General features: G+C 45.2%; 1 protein-coding gene and 1 long non-coding RNA gene across 3 annotated transcripts in view; one reads left to right on the top strand and one right to left on the bottom strand.

Annotated features, from left to right (window-relative positions):
* Positions 1 to 1,602: 1,602 nt before the first annotated feature.
* On the bottom strand, positions 1,603 to 6,832 carry SYF2 (SYF2 pre-mRNA splicing factor). Its single transcript, XM_083456064.1, has 7 exons — positions 6,675 to 6,832; positions 5,626 to 5,733; positions 5,077 to 5,202; positions 4,688 to 4,805; positions 4,480 to 4,570; positions 2,706 to 2,804; positions 1,603 to 2,190 (listed from the first exon to the last, which is right to left on the bottom strand). The coding sequence occupies exons 1-7, from the start codon at positions 6,714 to 6,716 to the stop codon at positions 2,025 to 2,027; spliced, it is 750 nt and encodes a 249-aa protein (XP_083312190.1). The 5' UTR covers positions 6,717 to 6,832; the 3' UTR covers positions 1,603 to 2,024.
* A 49-nt stretch (positions 6,833 to 6,881) lies between these two features.
* LOC310684839 overlaps positions 6,882 to 22,228 on the top strand; it is a 59,746-nt gene continuing 44,399 nt past the window's right edge. Inside the window, exons 1-2 of one of the 2 annotated variants that reach the window (XR_014514855.1) lie at positions 6,882 to 7,028; positions 10,863 to 10,947. This is a non-coding gene — a long non-coding RNA (uncharacterized lncRNA). The remainder of the gene's footprint in view (positions 7,029 to 10,862; positions 10,948 to 22,228) is intronic. The other variant, XR_014514856.1, reaches the window with a different exon arrangement.

Raw genomic sequence — 22,228 nt, 5'->3', positions numbered from 1 at the left:
AAATTCATCAATAGGTGCCACTGGCCAGACTGTGGAGTACCTGGTATGTGATGCCAGTTTTTACATGCGACGTGTCTGGCAAATTTAGCAGCAGCTTTCTTCTCTAGCTTTCCCTTTACAATAGTAGGAATTCTAAAACTGAACAAAGCAGTGAGTCCGTTTCTCCAAGTCACCTATAAGGAAGGTATCTTCTGGCAATTCATGTGTGACAAATACATGCTGCAACCTTCATGAGTGCATGGCCACCTCCAAGAGCCCTATTGGGCATTGTTGTGAGATTAGGCAACTCTTGTTATATTCTGGAGTCGTCCTGCATTCATACCAGGGAATAAAACACAGGTTATGTATCGGTGGGCGTGCAGGAGGTCCTCCAGTCCATTTTCCCCCCTTATGACTTGTAACACATGATCCTCTTCAACGATGTCATTATTCCCTTCGGAGGCACAGGATAGCAGCCACAAAACTCCATTTCCACCCTCACCCCCAAGTTAGGGGGGTTCATTTATTGCTTAGGCTTCCCTTTTTCTGATCCTTCTAAACTGCTCTTTCGTTAACATGGAAACTGGAGGGAGTTGCCAGTTACTGAAGGTTTAATCACATGTCCCTGCCGCTCCTAGGCATTGGGAGGTGTTAAGCCATTTGTCTTCTAAGGGCCTCCTGTTTGTCCACTTGAAAGAACATCCTGGCAAATAACCAATGTTCTTCAACAAAAGCAATATTGGAGAACTGGGTTTCTTCCTAAAGTCAATTCAGTTTCAGAGCTCATGCTTCCTTGTTAGTGACATGGCATGCACCGGGCATCTCTGGCAGCTATTACAAAATTTAATTAAGTAGGAACTGTGCCCCTGTTCGCTCTGCTCTACAACCCTTCTGGCATTCCCTCTACAACCCTTCTGACGTTCCCTCCATACAGTACATAATTTTGCATTTCTAAAAGCACAATCCCCATATTGTTAAATCACGCTTTGGTGCCTGCTAACCACGTCTGGCTATTCAGGAATAAGTTAATCCCACTTGCTTCAAAGGCAGGGCTATGGAAATGATTTGCCTACTTTGGAAAGAACAGCCCTAACTCTTCATATTTTTCTTTGTACCACCACTTGGCTCCTTTACCACCACCACACATTTCCATTTAGTCAGCAAACCAGGCAGAGTTCTGCACTATCCGATTTACCACAACAACAGGGGTGAGGATCCTTTTTCGGCCAGTGGCCAACGTTTTCATCTCCCCAGCCCTGGTGGGCCAAATTTGACAGGTGGAACTTCAAAGCGCAGGAAGAAGTTTGTACTGGAATCCTGTTAAAGGGGGAAAGCTTTTAGCTGGGTTTCTCTGCAAACTGTATCCTGAATCAGGAAGGTGTTGGCATGGAATCCTGCCAAGCTGAGCAGGATTTGACCCCTGCTCATCAGCTTTCTGTCTTGGCTGCAGACACCTGTTCTCTGCTGGGACTATGTGTGCATAGCCAAGGGAGGATTTAATTCAGCCCTCTTGCCCATCAACTAAAATCAACTGTTGACAGGCAGGTGGATATGGCTTGGAAAATGGCTTCACAGGCCAAACAGAAACCTCTGGTGAGTCAAAATTAATCCATCTTTTTAAAGTTTTACATAGTTGGATAACTAATTTAATCAAACCAACATACAACTTACAGGTTTACATTTGAGCTTGAGTAAAAATGCAGCCTTTTAGCATATACAAAGGCGGTGGTTTTCACGGAAACCTCAGATACATAAAAAAACCCTGAAACAAATTTGCTTTAGCTGGAACCTAGACTTAAGATATGAAAAGGAACAGAAAAGGGGTTCTCTGCCAAAATTCAAATAATGGTTTTTCGATGGTTACATACCTATTTATGTTCAAGACAAATTTGTTCTTGAGGAGCAATACTTCATGGACTAGCTTAATGTTCATACTACCTTAGTTTACAGTTCAAGGTGCTTTTGCAAAACAGGTTTTACACTTAGGGAATTTTTGAAAAACCAGGCCGGCTACAGTGCTGAACCTGCCTCTGGAACGTTCTAGCTTAGACAGCTGTTCCTCTTTCCAAATTCTGTTTAATCTCTGCAGTATATTTCCCATAGAACCTCTCAGCCTTCTTGTTGAACTTGGCATTTCTCTCATTAATGTAGTCAATATCAGCATCATCATTGTATGATCGTCTCCGGCTGTATTTTTCACGTTTTTGGATTCTGGAAGGAAAATTGATGCAGTGAGACTGTGCCTAATGCAAACATCTGTTCAAGGATGATTTTTCTTTTTTTGCACAACTACTTTTTCAGCTCCAAATGCTCAAAGGAGTTTAAATAAGAATTAAAGTCAACAGAATTAAAGTCAATTAAGAGTCAAATTGTCAAAAAACCCAAATAGCAGGAGACTATTTAAAAGACCTGACTACTTTAAAAGACTATTTAAAAATGTTTTTACTTGTCTTTGGAAAAAAAAAAAGGAGAACAGAGAGACAGATGGAGTTTCAATGGAATGGCCTCCCAGGATTTGAGGCTATGACTGAAAAAGCTTTGCCACTCATAAGGATGAACTGAATGGCTGAAAAGGGTGGAAGCTGGAGCTGGACTTCATAAACAGATCTCAACATTTGTGTGCGGTGGGTGGGTGGGGGTGTCATACAGGACAAGATGCTCACAAAGTTCTTTTAAAAAGCTCCGACATTGTAATTAGTTAATGTTTCATTTGCTTTTGTACTTACTGTTTTTCAAGATCCGAAACCATTCTATCAACCCCTTCTTTACATGGCACGTGAGTTCCGTGGAGAAGGCTATTTGAAGTCGGAAATAAATCTTCACCACTGAATGGGGGGGGGGGGGGACAAACCCAGACACTTTTACCAGTCCATTACTGACAGTATTAACATACATGTTTTCTAGATTTCATGCCCAGCAAGTCTCTAATCAGTTAATGGGGGCAAGAGATTTTCCTACTGAAACAAGTACAGTAATACCTCCCTGAACGTCTGCCTTGTCTTGCGTCCATTCAGGTGAACATCTGCGGCAAACCCGGAAATACCGGAACAGGTTACTTCCAGGTTTGCTGCTTGTACAGAAGAGCTAAATTGCGCTCAGCGCATGCGCATAAGAGCAAACTGCTCCGCACGCGTGCGCAAACAGGGCACTTCACCCTGTGTCCTTTTCAGCTAGCGGCTAGGGCTATGGAATGGATCCGGGCACAAAACGAAGTACAACTGTAGCCAGACATTGTGTATAGAGGGGCTTTGAAGACACTCGAATCCAGGGCGCAAGGGAGAAACGTGCTAAGAGGAAGGCACGCTTGGCAGATCCACACCGTGATCAACTCCCGCCCGGAAACAAATGTCCCCACTGTGGAAGGGCGTGTGGATCCAGAATTGGTCTCCACAGTCACTTATGAACTCATTGCTAAAACTGTGTTTATGGAAGACAATCTTACTCGGCTATGAGTGATCGCCAAAGAAGAACAGACAGTTGCCTTGACCTTTTGAAGCTTAGCTGGGATCTGTCCATTTAGCCACAGCAGGTTCTCTCACAAGGGTCCAGTTGATACAATCACCCAAGTGCAGATGGTCCTGCTGCTCTTTCTCACAGAGCAGTTGCAACCAATTACCCTTTTGCGAGAAGTGGAGGTGCACAGCATGCCTGGCAGCAGCAGCAGCACTGAGTGGAAATGGCAATTCTTTGCTGTCTGCTGTTGCACCTCTACCTCACGAAGCATTAGGAACTGATGGCCTCTGTGAAGGACAAGGAGGAACCCAGCTCCTTCAAGTTATTCTCCAAGGTACCAGAACACTTATGTCTTTTCTTAAGATGCTGTATTAATTTCTGCATTTGTATGCTTTTTATATAATAATAATAATAATAATAATAATAATAATAATAATTTTTATTTATACCCCGACCTCCCCAACCAAGGCCGGGCTCAGGGCGGCTAACAAGCAATAATAAAAACAAGTTGAATGATTACAACTTAAAAACAAAATTAAAATACAACATTAAAATATTGAAACATTAAATTTTTTTAAAATGTAGCCTCATCGCAGGAGGAGAAAGGAAAAGAAAAAAGAAAGAGAGGGAGGGAGGGAGGGAATCAAATTGGCTCCAAGCCAAAGGCCAGGCAGAACAACTCTGCCTTACAGGCCCTGCGGAAAGAAATCAGATCCTGCAGGGCCCTGGTCTCATGAGGCAGAGCGTTCCACCAGGCCGGAGCCAATGTTGAAAAGGCCCTGGCTCTGGTTGAAGCTAATCTAACTTCCTTAGGGCCCGGGACCACTAGGGTGTTGCTATTTATGGACCTTGAGGCTCTCCGTGGGGCATACCGGGAGAGGCGGCCCCGTAGGTACGAAGGTCCTAGGCCGTGAAAGGCTTTAAAGGTCAAAAGCAGAATTTTACAATTTTAGAATTGTAAGTCACTCTGACACACTTGATGTAAGTGACAAATAAATGTTAATAATGCTAATACTAATAATATGGGGCAGACAAAACAAGACTTACCTTTCTTCTCTGAGTTTTTCATATTTCTCCAGGTCAGGTCTGATCTGCTTGGTCAACCTCTGGTACTGGCGTAACTGAGCTGCTGCATAATCTATGAAGTAAAAAAAAAAAGTCTATTGTACTACTAAACATAATCACTTGTTAATAAAAGCTCTTGATTTTATTCACACTCAATGGCTGGAACAGATGCGGCCAAACACCTTCTTACCAGAAAATCCAAGATCAGGATTTTTCTTCTTCCTCTTCCTCTCAAATCGTTCGGCATCCTCTGCGCTGATTTCTAACAGTTTCACTCTCTCATAATCTTCTCCTTTTGCCACACACTCCTAGCACACAGCAAGAACATATTGATATTTTGAAACGGGTTCTCTTTCAGCACAGTGAACTTTCCCAAGGCTAAATGCGTTCTGCCTGTCAAAATATAACCAAGACTGTACGCCCATGCACAGTTACTGGAGGGATGCACTCTGGCTCCTGCCATTGGTAAGAGGACCTGGGACCACTAGAAGACTGCCCCCTGCCTCCCAAGAATATCATCAAGGGGGAGACCAACCTGACCACATCCATTGGCCAGGGAAGGGATAACTGTTTGCTTACCTTTTTCTTTTCCTCCACTTTTAGTTCCCATTCTAAACGTGCCTTTTTTGCTTCCCAGTTTGTTGGCAATTTCAGCCTTTTATCTTCCTCCACAACCTCCTGGTGATTTAACTTGCGGGCTTCATTCTTTTAAAAAGGAGAAGAAACCAGAAAGATGTTTAGAAAACAGAGTTTAATTTACTACAAGTAAAACAAACATGCTAAAGAAGATCACCCTCTAGGGCAGGTGTCTCTAAGTCAGATATCTTTGATCCACCATATGTTGCTGATCTAAAACTCCCATCGGCTGCAGCCAGCATGGTCAATGACCAGGGATGCTGGAAATTGTAGTTTACCAACATCTGGAGGGCTAAAGGTTCCCCACACCTGATTTAAGGCATCAGAAAATTTCCCAAAGCAAACTGCATTTTAAAAACCCATTTTAGTGGAGCCCCTAAGCAATTGTTAGGATGTAAATTCTCATGCTGGTTTACTGCTACATATGCACTCCCTCCAAGCTAACAAGCAGGGACCAGAACTGTTAGCACCAACCCCATAATGAGATCTCACCCTTTTCAAATGAAGCTCTCTGAATTTCCTAAGTCGCTCCTCTCTCTTCTGTGCTGCCATCTCTTCTGCTGTAATGGAAGCAGGTTCTTCTGATGTGTCAGAAGTAGCCTGAAAAGTCACCCACACATGTTAGAAAAGAAAGATCTGCTTTTGAGATTAAGTGTTTAGTATATGAATATAAGGAACGGTTATACTCTCAGCACCATGGAAAAGTTCTATTAAGGCATCCAAAAAACATTAAGCATGTACATTTCCACAAGAACAATGTAGGACCACAGCAGCTTTCAAGCTATGTCCTTAGAAAGCCTTCCTTAGCAGTAACAACAACAAAAGAGGAAGCTCAATGATGATATTTATAGCACATCTCACCTATCATGTTAGGCAGACTGAAAAATAGAGAAAGTGAACAAGACCCCCCAAACACAAGAGCACAAGAAAAAGCAAAATCCATGAAATAGCCCCCAGTGCTGGCAATGCATCTGAACTACTTGAAATGGTCATGATGCCACATACATTAAAGTGTTCCCAACACAGACCTCCTGCTGCTGTCCGCATTAAGGCAGCTACGGAAAAGCTTTTAGAGAAGCTGCGGAAAAGATCAAACTGGAATTCTCTACAACATTATTTCACACGGCTCTATTTAGGGTGACATTGCAATTTTAATTATTTTAAGTTACCCCGAGTAATTTGTATGGCTCAGAAGTGTAGGCTATAAGCTTTTTTAAAAGGAAATCAATAAATGTCCCCTCCCTGACAATGCCAGAGCCATTTCCCGTCCATGCTGTACCTCCTGCAGCAGTGACAAGATAGATAGAGATTAAAAGATCCGGCTTTCCCCATCCCCAAAAACATCCCTTCGCCATCAGCTCCTGCCTCGGGGTTCCTCAGCACTTCCTCACCTCCAGGTCGATCCCTTTATCTACCATCCCCTCCTCTCAAACCTCTCCCTTCCCCAGTTCAGAGGCGCCCTCAGCCGTGAAGCTTCCTCATCCTTCTCCTTTCTTGGTCGGCCATTTCCTCCCCAACACTCTCCTCTCCTCTTCTCTCACCATCCCAGGCGAAGAAACACCAAGATCCTCTACCGCCGCCATCTTCCTCTTGCCGTGTTCGTAAACACTGAAGCTACTTCCTGGCTTTTCCCTCTCCCCGTTCCGCCTCTCCTAATGACGTAGACGCCTCCTAATGACGTCTAGACTGTAAAAGGAACAAACAGTAAAAGGGGGGGGGGGCGGGGGACGACAGCGCACGTATTAAGGAGACGCATGCGCAGTCTCTGTCGGCCTCGTGAGCGGCCGCCACTCGTCGCAGTTGCGCTGCAGCGACGCCACAAGACTGAGGAAGGAACTGCATAGCATAGCAAAAAAGGAAAAAAAGGCGTAAGAGTATGGACTGTATCAGGAAAGGTATGTATAAAGCCAGGGTTACCATACAGGCACGGCAGATCCACGTCCTGTAATTCCGATCAAGAGCACCTATTTAATGAATTAATTTTAAATTCCCTTTTAAAATCCCACTCAAAAGTCATTACCCATAAAAATCCATCCCCCCCCAAGCTATGCTTACAAATGAACATGGGATGGCAGTATAGTTCTAAATATTCATCCACAGATGTTAATGGAATAGAATTTGATCATTAAGTAGACGGGTCACCTTTTCTTTTCAGCTCTTCTGTGACCAAGGGCACAGCGTCTCTGAGGAGATGCAGACTGCCTTTCTCATGAAAATATATATTTTTTTAAAAATGGACACTGGCCTTTGGTCATGTGCAGTGCTTCCCCCAGAAACCTGCTCCGATTTTGAGCAAACGTAAAGTGGTTTGTCGCTCTGAGAATACACACCGGAACATTTAAGATCATACGCAACTACGTTCTGCTCAGAGTAGACCTACTGAAATTAATGGACCTAAGTTAGCCAAGTCCATTCTTTTCAGGGGGGTCTACTCTGAGTATGCTGGATACAAGTCATTCTAAATATTTACTTAACCAGTAGACTACTTTTCCTTATCTATATGTTGTTCTAAACATTTAGTTTCCACCAGAGAAATGCCTTTAAGCTCTTCTGTGTAAAGGAAATTGCGCCACAAGTAATATATATTAGAATAAACAGTAGGGGGAGTACAACCCTGGAGGAATACTATTATGGCCTATCCACAACGGCCTCCTTATTCTTGTTGCCTCATAAGAACAGCAAGAAAAGAGATAGATAATCCACACGATAACACCTGACAACATGATGCTGTATGCCTGCCTCACTTCAGCACTCTTAATAATCAATTGTTTAGCAAGTGACCTGTTCAGCGCAACGTTAATTTATTGATCAAACAACCTAGAGATAGAAAATGTCAACAAGTCAACCAAGGAGAAATGTTTAAAGACTTGGGGGGGGGGGGTATCCAATGTTAGCCTCATTGAAATCAGTCTCACACTTTACTAACCTGTTGTTCTTGAGGATCGGCATCAGTGTGGCATTCTGACCAGGCAGGTAGATTTAGGGCTACATGGCAATCTTATCAACAAGGTGAAACCAGTACCTGAGTGACAGGGAGGGAGAATCTGTGGCCCTCCAGATATTGTTGAACTCCAGGTTCCATCAGTCCCAATCAGCATGGCCAATAGGGATGATGGTAATTGTAGTTCAAAAACATCTGGAGAACCACATCACTCCTGTATGAGATGCTGCAGTTGATGTTTTACTGCTGCCTTCTACGAGGTAATATGAAATATATTCCATTATTAAGTAATTTTATAGACACCAGTCAACAATATACTCTTCCTGGTCAGCAGCTAATTTCAAGGAAGGTTCGGAGAGGGAGAAGTCTCCCTCAAAGAGAGCTGCTCGCTAGTCTTGCTATATCTGTAATTGCATCCTTATACAGACTTTTCTTGTCTCTGGCTTTGAAGCTGATGAGTCAGATTTGGCCTTGGGACCTCTAATTGCTGACCCACATCAGCATCCATAGAAAACCATGACTTGACAAGGTTGTACAGTACAAGGTGAAGTGGGAAACATTCTGACAAGATGTGTGAGACCCAGCTCAATCATGACTGTAGTAAGATGGGAATATAAAATGATTCTTTGGAAGTGAGAGCTGGACCATGAAGAAGGCTGATCGCCGAAGAATTGATGCTTTTGAATTATGGTTTTGGAGGAGACTCTTGAGAGTCCCATGGACTGCAAGAAGATCAAACCTATCCATTCTTAAGGAAATCAGGCCTGAGTGCTCACTGGAAGGACAGATTCTGAAGCTGAGGCTCCAATACTTTGGCCACCTCATGAGAAGAGAAGACTCCCTGGAAAAGACCCTGATGCTGGGAAAGATGGAGGGCACAAGGAGAAGGGGACGACAGAGGACGAGATGGTTGGATAGTGTTCTCGAAGCTACCAGCATGAGTTTGACCAAGCTGCGGGAGGCAGTGGAGGACAGGAGTGCCTGGCATGCTCTGGTCCATGTGGTCACAAAGAGTCCGACACGACTAAACAACAACAACAATAGCAACTGGGATGAAGAACCTCTGTGGCCCTCCAAATGCCATTGGACTCCAGCTTCCATAAGCCCCAAGCAGCACAGCCAATGGTCAAGGATGATGGGAGTTGTAGTTTAGCAATGTCTGGAGGACCATAGGTTCCTCATTCCTGCTTTACAATTAAAATAAGATGAGAAGAAACGAAGGCGGGGGGGGGGGGGACTGTCGGAGAAAGAGGTTTGGAAGAGAGAGTCCTTACTCTCTTGTAGTAGCGTCACACAATTTTACACAATGGGGATTGCTCCAGGCACAGTAAAACTTGGTTAGATTTATATCTGCCCTCACCCACCTTTAAACAAACATTCCCCATTAAAATACCTAGACTAGAATAAATCACAGACACTTAACTTTCCAAATAAGTGAATTCTTTACTCACAGAGATTCCCCAAGGTAAATCAAACAAGTCTCCATCTGCTGGCAGTGAAAGAAAGGTGAAAAAGGTTTAAAGAACTCCCAATGAAAAGTACTTGGCTTCCTTCCTTCTGGGTTGCACTCTCATCTCGCTCTATAGGCCGAGGTAGCCAGCGTTTGTCCGCAGACAGCTTCCCGGTCATGTGGTCAGCATGACCAAGCCGCTTCTGACGAACCAGAGCAGCGCACAGAAACGGCGTTTACCTTCCCACCAGAGCGGTTTATCTACTTGCACTTTGATGTTCTTTCGAACTGCTAGGTGGGCAGGAGCTGGGACTGAACAACGGGAGCTCACCCCGTCACAGGGATTTTAACTGCCGACCTTCTGATTGGCAAGCCCTAGGGTCTGTGGTTTAGACCACAGCGCCACCTGCGTCCCTTGTATGAACTGTAGTAACTGTATATTACAATGAAAACTTCCTAGCTATGAGCTTGGTTTAGCAGGGTAATAAAAGAATCAGAGTGAACTGGGGAACTTTGAAAGAAATTGCTTGGGAAATGGTTCATTTGCACACAGTGACTGCATTTTGATGTCATGATAAACTATGGTAGAGATGGTGAAGCTGTGGCCATCCAGATATTGCTGGATCAAAACTCTTATCATCCTTGACCATTGGCTATGTTGACTGTGGCCGATTGGGGTTGGAATCCAACAAGATCTGGAGGATCTGGAGGACTCCAACAAGGTTAATATGACAGGACTGAATCTGTGTGAGCCTCCTCCAGCGTGGCTGTGAGGTGGAGCTTGGAATCTTTCACCCCCATCTTTGTTTCACTGAGGCTTGTCATGTTGTTCAAAGCTGACAAAGTGTGGTTAATTATAACTATGGTTCCTTGAACCAATTCAGCTTTGTAAGCCTTATAAGCCATGCTTTGAAAGTGGTTTGATTCAAGCAAACCATAGATATAGATTTAGGTGTAACAGCCCCCACTCCCACCTAGCCTAAGGGTATTTATTGTCACAATAAACCACAGTTTGTCATAACGTCCAAATGCAGCTAATCTCAAAAGTAGCCTTGAGCTCCATGACTGAGCAAAGGTGAAGTAAAAATCCCTGTGCCTAATGCACTACACAGCCTCCTTAAATCAAAGTTTTAATAAATGTTATGTTGAGTAGAAGTGCTTTTAAAGTGTGTGTAAAATGATTTTGGTGCTGGTGAATTTTCATGAGGACTTAAGAAAAATTGCAAACCAATGTGGAAATGTGGAGAACTGAACTTAAATTTTGAAAAAATGAGAGCAAGAAATGGAAATTGGCAGATTTGCGCATCCATAACCTCATTGTTTTACTCTTTCATTTAGGTTCAACAAGATAAAAGGGGCATTGGATTGCTTTCACTGGCTTTCTTAACTCTAAAGAACTTTGAGAAGAGAGCAAGTGAAAATTGTGAGTAGAAATAAATACCTACCTATTTTTTTTGGGGGGGGGTGTCAATACCTCTTTAATTTACATCCTGACTTTTCCCCCCCTGTTGGACTGCAATTATAATCATTCAAAGCCCACAGACACATAATCGTTTGGCCGGGGAGCAAAAAGACCCTGACTGATGCGCTTAACAAAAATTAACCTGGTTAGAGTGGTACTCTGTTGAAAATGAGAAAGTGCAGGGGATCAAAATCAATGCCTTCACAGCCAAATGACTGCAGGACTGGCTTTGAATTTCAGCTAAATGCCCTTAAAATGATGATCTTAATTGCATTATATTAAAGCCCCTGATCAGATAGTTCAGATGATGATAATCTATCATATTGGATGTGGATGGCAAGGGGAAAAGGGGAGATGATATCTCTTATGCAGAGGTTGGCTCAAGATCTCCACGTGCTGCCCAGAGCTTCCCAAGGCTAGGTTACCCATGTCCATCTTGTTGGGCAACAGCTTTCATCATCCCTGATCATTGGTAGTCTTGGGTGTTGGAGCTGTTGGCAGCTGGAGTTGAGCAACATCAGGAGGGCCCCAAGTTCTCCATCCCTGCATAGCCTCACAAAGAGTTTGCCGGCATCCCACACACAAGAAACTTAGAGAACACATTGTGCCTGGAACAGCTTTGGACCCATTTATTAACTTGTAGCATTGTATGATTATTTGCACGTGTGAATTGACCATCTATAGATAGCTTATTATGCGGCTTTGATTGAAATACAGTGGGTTTTTCTTAGCAGTACAGAGGAACCTCGTGTTACGTACCGTCCTCCTTATGAATGCTTCAGGTTAGAAGCTCTGCTATCCCAGAAGTATATGCTCCTGGTTGCAAACTTTGCCCCGGGATGCGAGCGGAAGTCACGTGCCGGCAGCGTAGCAGCAGGAGGTGCCATTAGTGAAAGTGTGCCTCAGGTTAAGAACGGTTTCGGGTTACAAACGGACCTCCGGAACGAATTCAGTTTGTAACCGGAGGTACCACTGTAGCTGGACAGCAGACTGAGCAGCCACAGAGTTAATCTCTAGAGCCACATCTCCCGCACGCTATGGGGAAATGTATTTCTTCTTAAATTACAACCAGCATTATAATTTAATTCCCAAACATAATTTCCAAGTTTGAACCTAGCTGTATAAATCAGGGTCCTTGCGGCGGCTTGATGTGTAGTAAGTGGCCCCTCTAGGAAGAGTCCTGGGTTGATCAGTCCAAAAGCCCATCTCATCCAGCACCCTGGGAGGAATTCATTGTAGCTCTAACTTAAAGGATCTCAGTTGTGTACCAGTTGCACTAGCAGAATGGCTTGCACAAGACAAGGCACAGGAAGAGGAGGTGCAGGCCCATCTAGCTCAGTGTTGCCTACACTGACTGGCAGTGGCTCTGTAGGATCTCAGACTGAGTTCCCTCCCAGCCTTACCTGTGGATGCCAAGGATTTAACCTAGGACCTTTTGCATGCAAAAGAGATGCTCTCCCAGTGAACTAGTTCCCTTTCCCAAATGTGAGCCACCAATGCATTTTCATTCCATGCTTGCCTGCATTTTTGCCTGCATGTTTGCCTGCATTTCACACATGTGCAGCGAGAACCTCTGCACAGAAACTACACAGATTCCAGCGTGAATTCCCGGGAGCAGTTATTTGCATTGTTAGCAAATCTGCTTCTTGCAACCCGCCCTTTCTTCCTTCTTAGCCAATATTTGATCATCTCCCCATCGCTGCTGATAAATTACTATGATATTTAAAGATCTTCTTGAGCTTTGCTGAGCGATGCCTCTAAGTGGCTTGAGAGTGGAGATTTTGCTTTGCAGTACCACTCGTCATCTTCTGGTGGGTAAAACTCTTTTCCTTTTTAAAAGCCGGAACCTTGCAGAGTTTCCTGCAGAAGAGGGGCGAAAGGCATTAGCTCTGCATTTAAAATGAAGCAGAATTACAGTATATATCACAGAAATATAGAATGTCAGTAGCAGTCAGCAAGGACTCAAATGCCCATAATCTTTCTCTCTCTCTCTCTTCTTTCCGGAGTTTAGGACTCTATGATGCAATCCAAGCAGAGAGTTAAATCCTTTAACATTTTGGTCCTGCTCTAATTTGGGTTCATCATTATGTCAAAAATGGTTCAATTCCAGTATATTGTTATGAGTTTTGGCAGGGGGGAAGGGCTAGGCTGGATGCCTGGGCCCCCTTCTAATTCCTAGATCCAACATTGAGTCAAGGAATAGCCAGCCCAGCCTGGGAGATGGATCGCTAAGTGACTGACGGAAAGGGGGCTCTATGCCAGACGACAAATGGATGGAGCCCCTCCAGCTCTTAGATAGTTAAATGGACAAAGCCTAAGTTTGAGGGCAGAGTTTGCTGTGATGTGGCCTAGAGGGAAAAGCTGCAGGCTGGAGAGAAAATCCAGAACAGATTTAGGGGGTGCACAGAGGGTGTTCTGTTGTGCAAGCAGGAATCCTTGTGTTGACGGAAGAGGGGAGTTAGCACCACATTGGATTCCACCCTAAATATTTAACTTGAGCTCCTGCATTTAATAATAGAGAGGAAGAAACACAGACCAAACTGGACATGATGAAGGTAATGTGGCCCTTGGACTCCTCTGTCTGGCCCCTGGGACCCTTCATTCCTTCCTCTAGCTCTTTTGCCTGATTGAAATGTGTCCTTGAACTGTGGCAATGCCTTTTGTTTGCCTGGATGCTGTGATGTGTGGGGTGTGTGTTTAGAACCTTCTGATTTAGTGTGGATGGAGTGTGGCCTTCTGCACAAAAGTAAGAGTCAAATCTGGAATGCCTTCCCTCAGGTAATTTGTGAGGTGGAGACAGTAATGGCCTTTAAGAACCTCTTAAAAATGTGTGTTTACCCAAGAAGCCTGTTTTTGCACCCTGACACCTAATTCTCCATTTCATACACATCTCGGCTTTATGGACAACATGGTTTTCAGCTAGTTTTTAAGAAAGTTTTATTGATTGCCATTGTTGTATTCTTTTTTAAAAAATGTAAACTGCTTAGAGATTTTCAAAAAAAGCATTCTCAATTGTATTATACACAAATAAAAGTCCCAAAGAGACTTAGCTAGAGTTGGGAAGGCCTGGGGAAAACCCAGAAAAATAGGGAAAAAACCCTGGTTTTTTTCTGGAAAAAAAGAAAAAAAAAGAAGTATGTGGAATATTCAAACAATAGCAAACTGTTTTTTTCTTCTTCCGTTTTTCCCCCAGAAAAAAGGCTTTGGAAAAAACCCTGGTTCCCCCGCCCCGCCCAATTTTTTTTGTTTTTTCCCTAGGCCTTCCCATCTCTAGACTTAACACGATAAAATACGAAGAGGTAAAATCAGTTAAAAGTCATTTAAAAATAAATAAATGTGAAAACAACGTCCAGTACAAAATTCCTCAAATGCTTATTGAACTTTACAATAAGAACAACAAGTCCTAAAATGTTACGCAGCACACATATTTCCAAATAAATAAATAAATAAATGGTTGCTCTGCCCCCCCTTGCCTTTAGCTCCACCTACTTTTGCCTTTGGCTCCACCCATCACTGGCATGTGACCCCTGGAAGGATTTCCATGAAGGGATGCGGCTCTTGGGCTAAATATGGTCTCCCACCCCTGGTATTATGACTTGGGTAGTAACTCTTGGCACCATAATAATGGTGTAAAGATTGTATTCCTGTTTTCATTCATGGAGGAGATGAGTGACAGCTGATGGAAATGGAATGCAGGAGATGGTAGACCTTTGGCATGATCCAACATGGCTGTTCATTCAGAAGACCCTCTTCATGTCCACAGTGCCTAACAACAACAACAACATAGCACTTGGTTGCACGAAACTGTTTCTTTGGCACTCAGAATTCCAGGCACAAATATTTTTCGGCTGCCTGCTGTCTGCCTGCAGGACAGTAACATAGATTGGGCCCTCCCCACCCTCATGTTGGGGGCATTGTGTCACAGGAAATGAGCAAAAGGAGAGTAAACTCTCCAGGCACCAAGGGGAGGATAATGTAATGCTTCCCTCAGATCAATGTGGATTTTGGTTTGCGAGTTATTAGGCCAAGGTCATAAACAACCCCTGTGACCACAAAAGTAAAAGAAAACAATAAATCTCGGGTTTATCTCCTGTGCTGCCTTTTCACTACTACTTCTTATTTTTCTCTCACACACACCCTTTGAACCAAAAAACACCCTTAAGCATCTATTAAATATTGCAGAGGCCACACTTGTATGTGCGAAGATAGAGTCTGGAGGATTTGGACTATGAATGAGGATTATAGTGACCATGTGCCCTCCTTTACAGAGGACAGTCCTCTCTTTGAAGTAGTCTTCTACTTGAAGGGCTGCATGGTCCATGTCCTATTTATAAAGAACCGTAAGAAGGGAGTGTGGAGTGGGACAAAGAGCTTGAAGTAGTTGCCCATTGACAGTTTGCAGCACCTGGACAGCAGTTTGAGCAGGCACACACAGGCTGCCAGGTCAGTCATCTTCACTATGGTGTGATGTATTGTCCTTCTATTTAAATAATTGTAATTATTTATAAAATTGCACTTACGCTACATACAGAGACACACACAAGCACATGGGTCTGCCACCCCTGCTCGTTCCATTTGCCAACCCTACTTGCCCCTTTGCCAACCCCCTTTCTCCACACCTGGCCAACTGCAACGTGACAACAGCCTTACATTTGTATGTATATAAGGAAGACACCAATTTTATGCAAACACATGCCCTCCGTGGTTCACTCTTTTGGCATTCTAAGTGGCCACACTAAGGAGCTTTGAGCCTTTAATTTCCAGCATCTCCTTCAAATATACAAAGTTGATTCCATTCAAAGGAGGCTTGCTCTTGGCACTGGATCATTTACCGAGCTCTGGGGTCAGGGTCATTACCCTGATTCCTCTTCATTTAGGGCAAGGACCCAGGCCACCCCCTCAAGCCACACTTTCCCTGAGTGTTTTTGCCTGGCTGGAAGTTGCCCTTGAACTCTGAGAATGCTTCTTGCTTGACTGAATGGAGGATACTAAGTTGTGTGTGCTAGAAACTAGCTTACAATGCTAAAGTAAAATTCACATTTGTTTATCTGACCTCTTTTGCATTTGGCCCCACTGACTATGAGGATATGGCCCCCAGAAGGTTGCCCAGTAGAGAATATGGCCCCCAGGCTGAAAAAGATCTTAATTCTGAGTAGACATGCATGGGATTGCATTTTAAGAGTGTCTGAATAAAGGAGGCGAGAGTGGGAGAGAAAAACCTTTGAATGTTGTGTTTATACACACGGGTTGTATGGAGTGTTAGGGGAGAGATAGTACCACTGGTGGGGGACACATCATGTTTCTTCTGGGATAAAAAGGTAAAGGTACCCCTGCCCGTACGGGCCAGTCTTGACAGACTCTAGGGTTGTGCGCCCATCTCACTCAAGAGGCCGGGGGCCAGTGCTGTCCAGAGACACTTCCGGGTCACGTGGCCAGCGTGACATCGCTGCTCTGGCGAGCCAGAGCCACACACGGAACGCCGTTTACCTTCCCGCTAGTAAGCGGTCCCTATTTATCTACTTGCACCCGGGAGTGCTTTCGAATTGCTAGGTTGGCAGGCGCTGGGACCGAGCAACGGGAGCGCACCCTGCCGCGGGGATTCGAACCGCCAACCTTTCAATCGGCAAGCCCTAGGCGCTGAGGCTTTTACCCACAGCGCCACCTGCGTCCCTTCTTCTGGGGTAGTTTGGCCAATTTTGGTCCCCACCCTGCACTCAGCTCTCACTTGTGGCTCCTAGAAGCTGTCAGCATGCAACAGGGGCCACACTTGGGAAATGGCTATCTGACTGGCTTTACCAGGTGAGGGCAGCTGATGGTCTGAAACCCTTGGTGAATTAGGAACTTCCCCTGCATGTGAAGACAGGCTCTGGCAGATTGAGCAGATGAGACCAATCCTGGGCCCAGTGTTCAAGAAGGTGGTTTATGCACATGCTGTAGAGGGAAGTGGTGGGCAGTTGGGGCTCGTCAGCATGAGAAGGTAGTCCATCGAGGAAAAGACAGACTCTGATCCTAAACCTCTGCTGCCTTGTGGGATATCTTTGGGAGAAGAAAAGGCTAAGGAGTAAACCCTACACAAATCTGGAGTGGAGTCCCTAAGACAGTTGGATGGAGCCTTGTACGCCTTCTTCTGTCAGCTCCTGCAGCCAAGCTGGTGCCAAATGTATTGCTCTGCTTTCCTTTGGTCCACATCAGGAAGGCCAGGTCTTGTCATCTGGGCATCCCAGGACCTCCATACTCACTGCCCAGGCTTGCGACCTGGGGAGGTTACTTCAGTGCTGCTATTGCAGCGCTTTGACTCCCCCCCCCCCCACGAGAGGCGCACTCCATTGTCTCTAAAGACAGACAGATGCCAACAGCAACATGAGACAGCCTTCCTGTGCCACCTGTTAATGTGTAGCTACTACTTTTGGTGCAGCACATTCCAGAAACTGAGAGCAATCATTTGTTTGTGCCAAATGAAAACTTACTCTAATGGATCACTAGAGATGGGAACCCACACGCTGTCCAAAGGGCCACCTCCCCCTGGCCTGTTCTAATGGCATATAAGAGCTAGTTTGTGATCTTCTGTCTCCTACCCCCTACCTTGCCCTGCCCCTTTACTTGAAAATATGACCACATCATTTACTTTCCTGCTTGGGCACAAGGCAGCTTTGACAAAAACGATTGAGAGCGAGCGGAATGCAGCATTAAAACAACAACAACATGCATTTTAGTTGCCACAAAACTGAACTGAAAAAAACAAAGATAAAGCAGCACCTAACGATTGCTCTCTTTGCATTTGTGTTTTCTACCAATATCTATGTCAAAAACACACTCTAGTTGTCAATAAATATTAAAAAGACAGCTGGGGGCCAGCCACTAGCTTCCATGCAGCTTCTTTAAAAATGGGAATTGACTATGATTGATCATTTTTGCTGAGAGAGGAGGGGCCCCTTCTTGTGGCCCAGTCTGGGTACCTGAAATTCATGATGACTGAAAGCAAAATTTCACTTCCACGAAGCAGCTTTTGAATTTCTTGAATGTCTGGGGGTCAGTGTGCTACAGGTCACATGTGAAGAGCAATTGGACCTCTGTAAATACACTCCAGTTCCCCCTGTTTCACAGCAACAACCTCCTATTTCCTTGCACTTATCCCTGGTAAAACACTGTTCCTTTTTTGCTTTTAGGAGAGGTGTTGGGTACCTCTGCTTTTGTATCTTGTTTAGGGACTGGCAAATCTGTCACAGGTGGTAGACCGAGGACTTTGAATAGGACTGAGAGCTAGACACCAGGTTTCCCCATTGTAGCCAATCTGCGGTAGATAAGGACCCTCTGCTGCACTCAGATGGCCTTCCAGTCTACGCACGGAAACCAATAAGTGCATGGCATTTAAGTTCCCTTGGTGAGATGAAAATAAGTGTGCCTGCAATGGTGTGAGTTGGTACAACTGCATGTCTTTGGAAGCTGCAATTTGGAGTGGCTGTTTTTAAATGCCATCCCTTATGCAACACAGAGCCTCCAGATTTCAGTTCTTCTATGCCTCTTTGCAAGTGATGACATGTGCCGTTGCTACAGTGGGAAGAAGATGGGGCAGTCTGTCCCATTCAAGCAACAGTCTTTCATTCAATTAAATGAAGCCCCCTGCCCTGGATGCTTTCGACTGAGTTCATTAAAATAAAATGACTCTTGCTGGATGTTCTGCTCATTTGCTAACATTGATTCCTTAATCGCGTTTGACCCTCTACCCTAGACTCTCCATTTCCTTTAACAGACATAGATGGTTATGATTCTTGTTCTGGTGAAGTAATACTCTGATAGATCACCTGATAGGCAGAGCAGGGAAGCGGCTGAAAGGGAAAGTAGCCTTTCCCAAATGATACAAACATCCATGCAAATTTATTGGCATCTGTTGGCGATACCAAGTGTTTGTTTGTCAGAGAAACTGACTCTGCATGTGGAGATCCTTCTGCATCAGCCTTCACCGGCCTGGCAGTGGGAGGTGTTCCATCAGGGAAAATGGGGCACTGCTTCACCAACCTCATTATTAATTCCTCCAAGCCTACCTGCCTGTCTTCTTACTCATAAGTAGTCCGATGACTGGACCTGTGTGCTTGCCTCCTCCTCCTTAGCCTCAGTGTTGGCTTTGTAGAACTCTCAGAAGAAGGATGGGGATAAAAGTAGAATTAACAGACAAAAACTCGAATGTCTCATTATGTCCAGCTGCACCTACTCTTGGGCTCCCTGCCTTCTGTCTCACCAGGCCCAATGGGCACCAGTCACTCCTGATACCTGGTGCCCTCCAGATGTTTCAGACTACATTTCCTAGTCCCAATGTATCTAGCTAGCATGTAGTCCAAACTGGAGTTGCAGTCCAAAACATCTGGTTGGTGACAGCTGATCTACATATTGTTATGAGTTTGGTGGGCTCAGTCTGGATGATGCCCCAAGTTCCTTCCAGTTCTTGAGATTCTATATATTTGAGGGTAGACTGTATCCGACGCAGCTTGCCAAACCAGTTCCTTTGTCTAGGTAACAACTTTGGTTGCTGAGTTAAGTGCCACGATCGGAAAATAAGATACTCTTTGCCATACAACAAATGGGTGGGCATTCCACCCCTCACATAACTGCTAGACAGGAGAACAAAAGCCAGAGACTGGTACGTGTGAGTTGAGCGGGAAGCAGGCTGGAAGCTGGAGACACAAAGACATGCTTGCTTTGTGCTGGATCCAAAGCTGTGACTAACGGAGAGACAATATCTTTTGGGCTCTTCATGCTGTGAGCCCCTCCATTTTATGCTCAGTTTGTATATATGTGCAAACAAAGCCATATATTTTAAAGAAACCACAGCCTCTGCTGACCTTTGTTCCCAGGAAACTGAACTCTGGACAAATGCTGGAATCCCTAGAATATCTTACTGCTTGGAGATTGGGGTGTGTGTGTAACAATACAGTGGTACCTCGGGTTACAGACGCTTCAAGTTACAGACTCCACTAACCCAGAAATAGTACCTTGGGTTAAGAATTTTGCTTCAGGATGAGAACAGAAATTGTGCAGTGGCAGCGGGAGGCCCCATAAGCTAAAGTAGTACCTCAGGTTAAGAACAGTTTCAGGTTAAGAACAGACCTCCAGAATGAATTATGGTCTTACCCTGAGGTACCACTGTATATGCTTCCCAGGAAGGTTGAGTCACTGCTTCCTGAGCCGTTGTTTGGAGGAGGGGGACTGCAGGCAGTTCGGGATGTGACTTGAACACCGTAGACCCAGGGGCAGAGGAAGGGGGGCGGTGGGGGCAGTCCACCCCATGTGTCATCACTGAGGGGGGTGACATTCTGCCTGTCTGTGACTCCCAAGCCTACCCTGAGTCGTCGGGGAAAGGGGCGGAGCTGTGCTGCCTTGCCGGCGGCCTTCCCCCACTCATTTTGACAGCTCGGGGAGTCGCGGGCAGGCAGCGCTCCCAGGCCCCCTGCTCCTGGGCTGCTTCTGGGGGGGGGGTGGAAGGCTCCCCCAAGCTGTCAAAAGGAAGAGGGAAGGGAGGAAGGCTGCTGGCAAAGCGGCACGGCTCCCTCTTCCCTCTTCCCCCCACCCAGGAAGCAGTCCGCCATGGGTGGCTTGCTCCGCCCCCATGGGCATCTTGCCCCCTTGAACGCTTGCCACAGCATGTGCACTGCTCGGGTGCCGGAGCAGCTAGCTCCGCCTCTGCATAGACCAGCATCCTCTTGACCCTGGCTGAAATCATGTGATTCTGGAAGGCCAATCCTACGCTAATGCCTGTTTGTAGCTCCAGCATCTCCTGCACTCCGCAGTGCAACATGTTGCTTCGGGAGCCACTAGGCTATTCACAGTAGTGGCTGGTGCAATGGCACAGCCCTGGACCTCTCTTGTATTGCTGCTTTCCTAAATATAAATGCAGGGTTTCTAAATCTCAAGCTTTGGCACCAAAACACAGGTTTTGGAGTCCATTTGCAGGGCCTTATGGTTTGTTTGATCTAGATGTTTTGCAAGAGAGGGAGAAAGAGAGTACAGGTAACTGCCACTCTCTATCTCCATCCACTCACCATTCTGAATGAGCCACTATTGCACAAGTGCCCCCCCAACCCCCGCAGTGTTTCCCAGTTGTTAACTGGGAAATCGCATGTGGCTGGAGGGGAATTTTGCAATGAAAAAACCCAACCCTGCCTTTCTCCTGAACTTTCCAGCCCCCATTCTACTTCACCACTTTGCCAACCCCTGGATTATATCTCTGAAAATAAAAATAAATGGCAATCCTGTGACTTTAGAAGGTTAGGGGTCTTTGAAGAGTTGGATCTTTGTGAGTTTCTGCATGAAATGATCTGATCTGCTACTCTTGGACTAATTCATGCTTCCCATTTTAGCTGCTTACCAGGAATGCACTTCTTGGAATGTTGTGTCATCACAACATTACAAAAATACAGATTTAGATTGTTATCTTGAGAGAAAACACACATCTAAATAATATTTAAATACATATTAGGTCCATACATAAACACATATTTAAATACATATTTTGAAAGGGGTGTAGCTCAGTGCTAGAATGTCTGAGGAAGAAGGACATGTGAGCATAATACACATTTCAAGGAAGCTCAGTGGCAGAGCATCTGCTTTGCATGCTGAAGGTCTTGGGTGCAAATCCTGGCATCTCCAGGTATGGCTAGGAGAGACCCCTATCAGAAACTTCAGATCCACACCATACATTCAAAGCATATTTGCATCACTATAACAGATACGGCTCCCCCCTGGACCCTCACAGATACCTTTGCCTGAGCCTGAAGAACCAGATGCTTCCTGCACCTGTCCAGTAGTGCTGGGGGCATACCAGGACGGGGGCTATGGAATGGAGAAAAAGAGTTTGGATTTGGATTTGATATCCTGCTTTATCACTACCCGAAGGAGTCTCAAAGCTGCTAATGTTCTCCTTTCCCTTCCTCCCCCACAACAAACACTCTGTGAGGTGAGTGGGGCTGAGAGACTTCAGAGAAGCGTGACTAGCCCAAGGTCACCCAGCAGCTGCATGTGGAGGAGCGGAGACGCGAACCCGGTTCCCCAGATTATGAGTCTACCACTCTTAACCACTACACCACACTAGCTTCCATCTTCAGACCAAAGGCTTGGCCATGGAAGGCTTTGAAGTTCTCTCAAGAGAGTGGACCTGGACGAGGGAGCTTGGAGACAACATTTGTTGGAGCAAGTTGCTCATTTGGAGCTGCCTGTGGTCCAGCAGCTTTCCTCCAGCCTTCTCTTTGGG

The sequence above is a fragment of the Podarcis tiliguerta genome (assembly GCF_965153285.1).
Source record: "Podarcis tiliguerta genome assembly, chromosome: 8".
NCBI lineage: Eukaryota > Metazoa > Chordata > Lepidosauria > Squamata > Lacertidae > Podarcis > Podarcis tiliguerta.
This window is presented reverse-complemented; position numbering and strand designations above follow the sequence as displayed.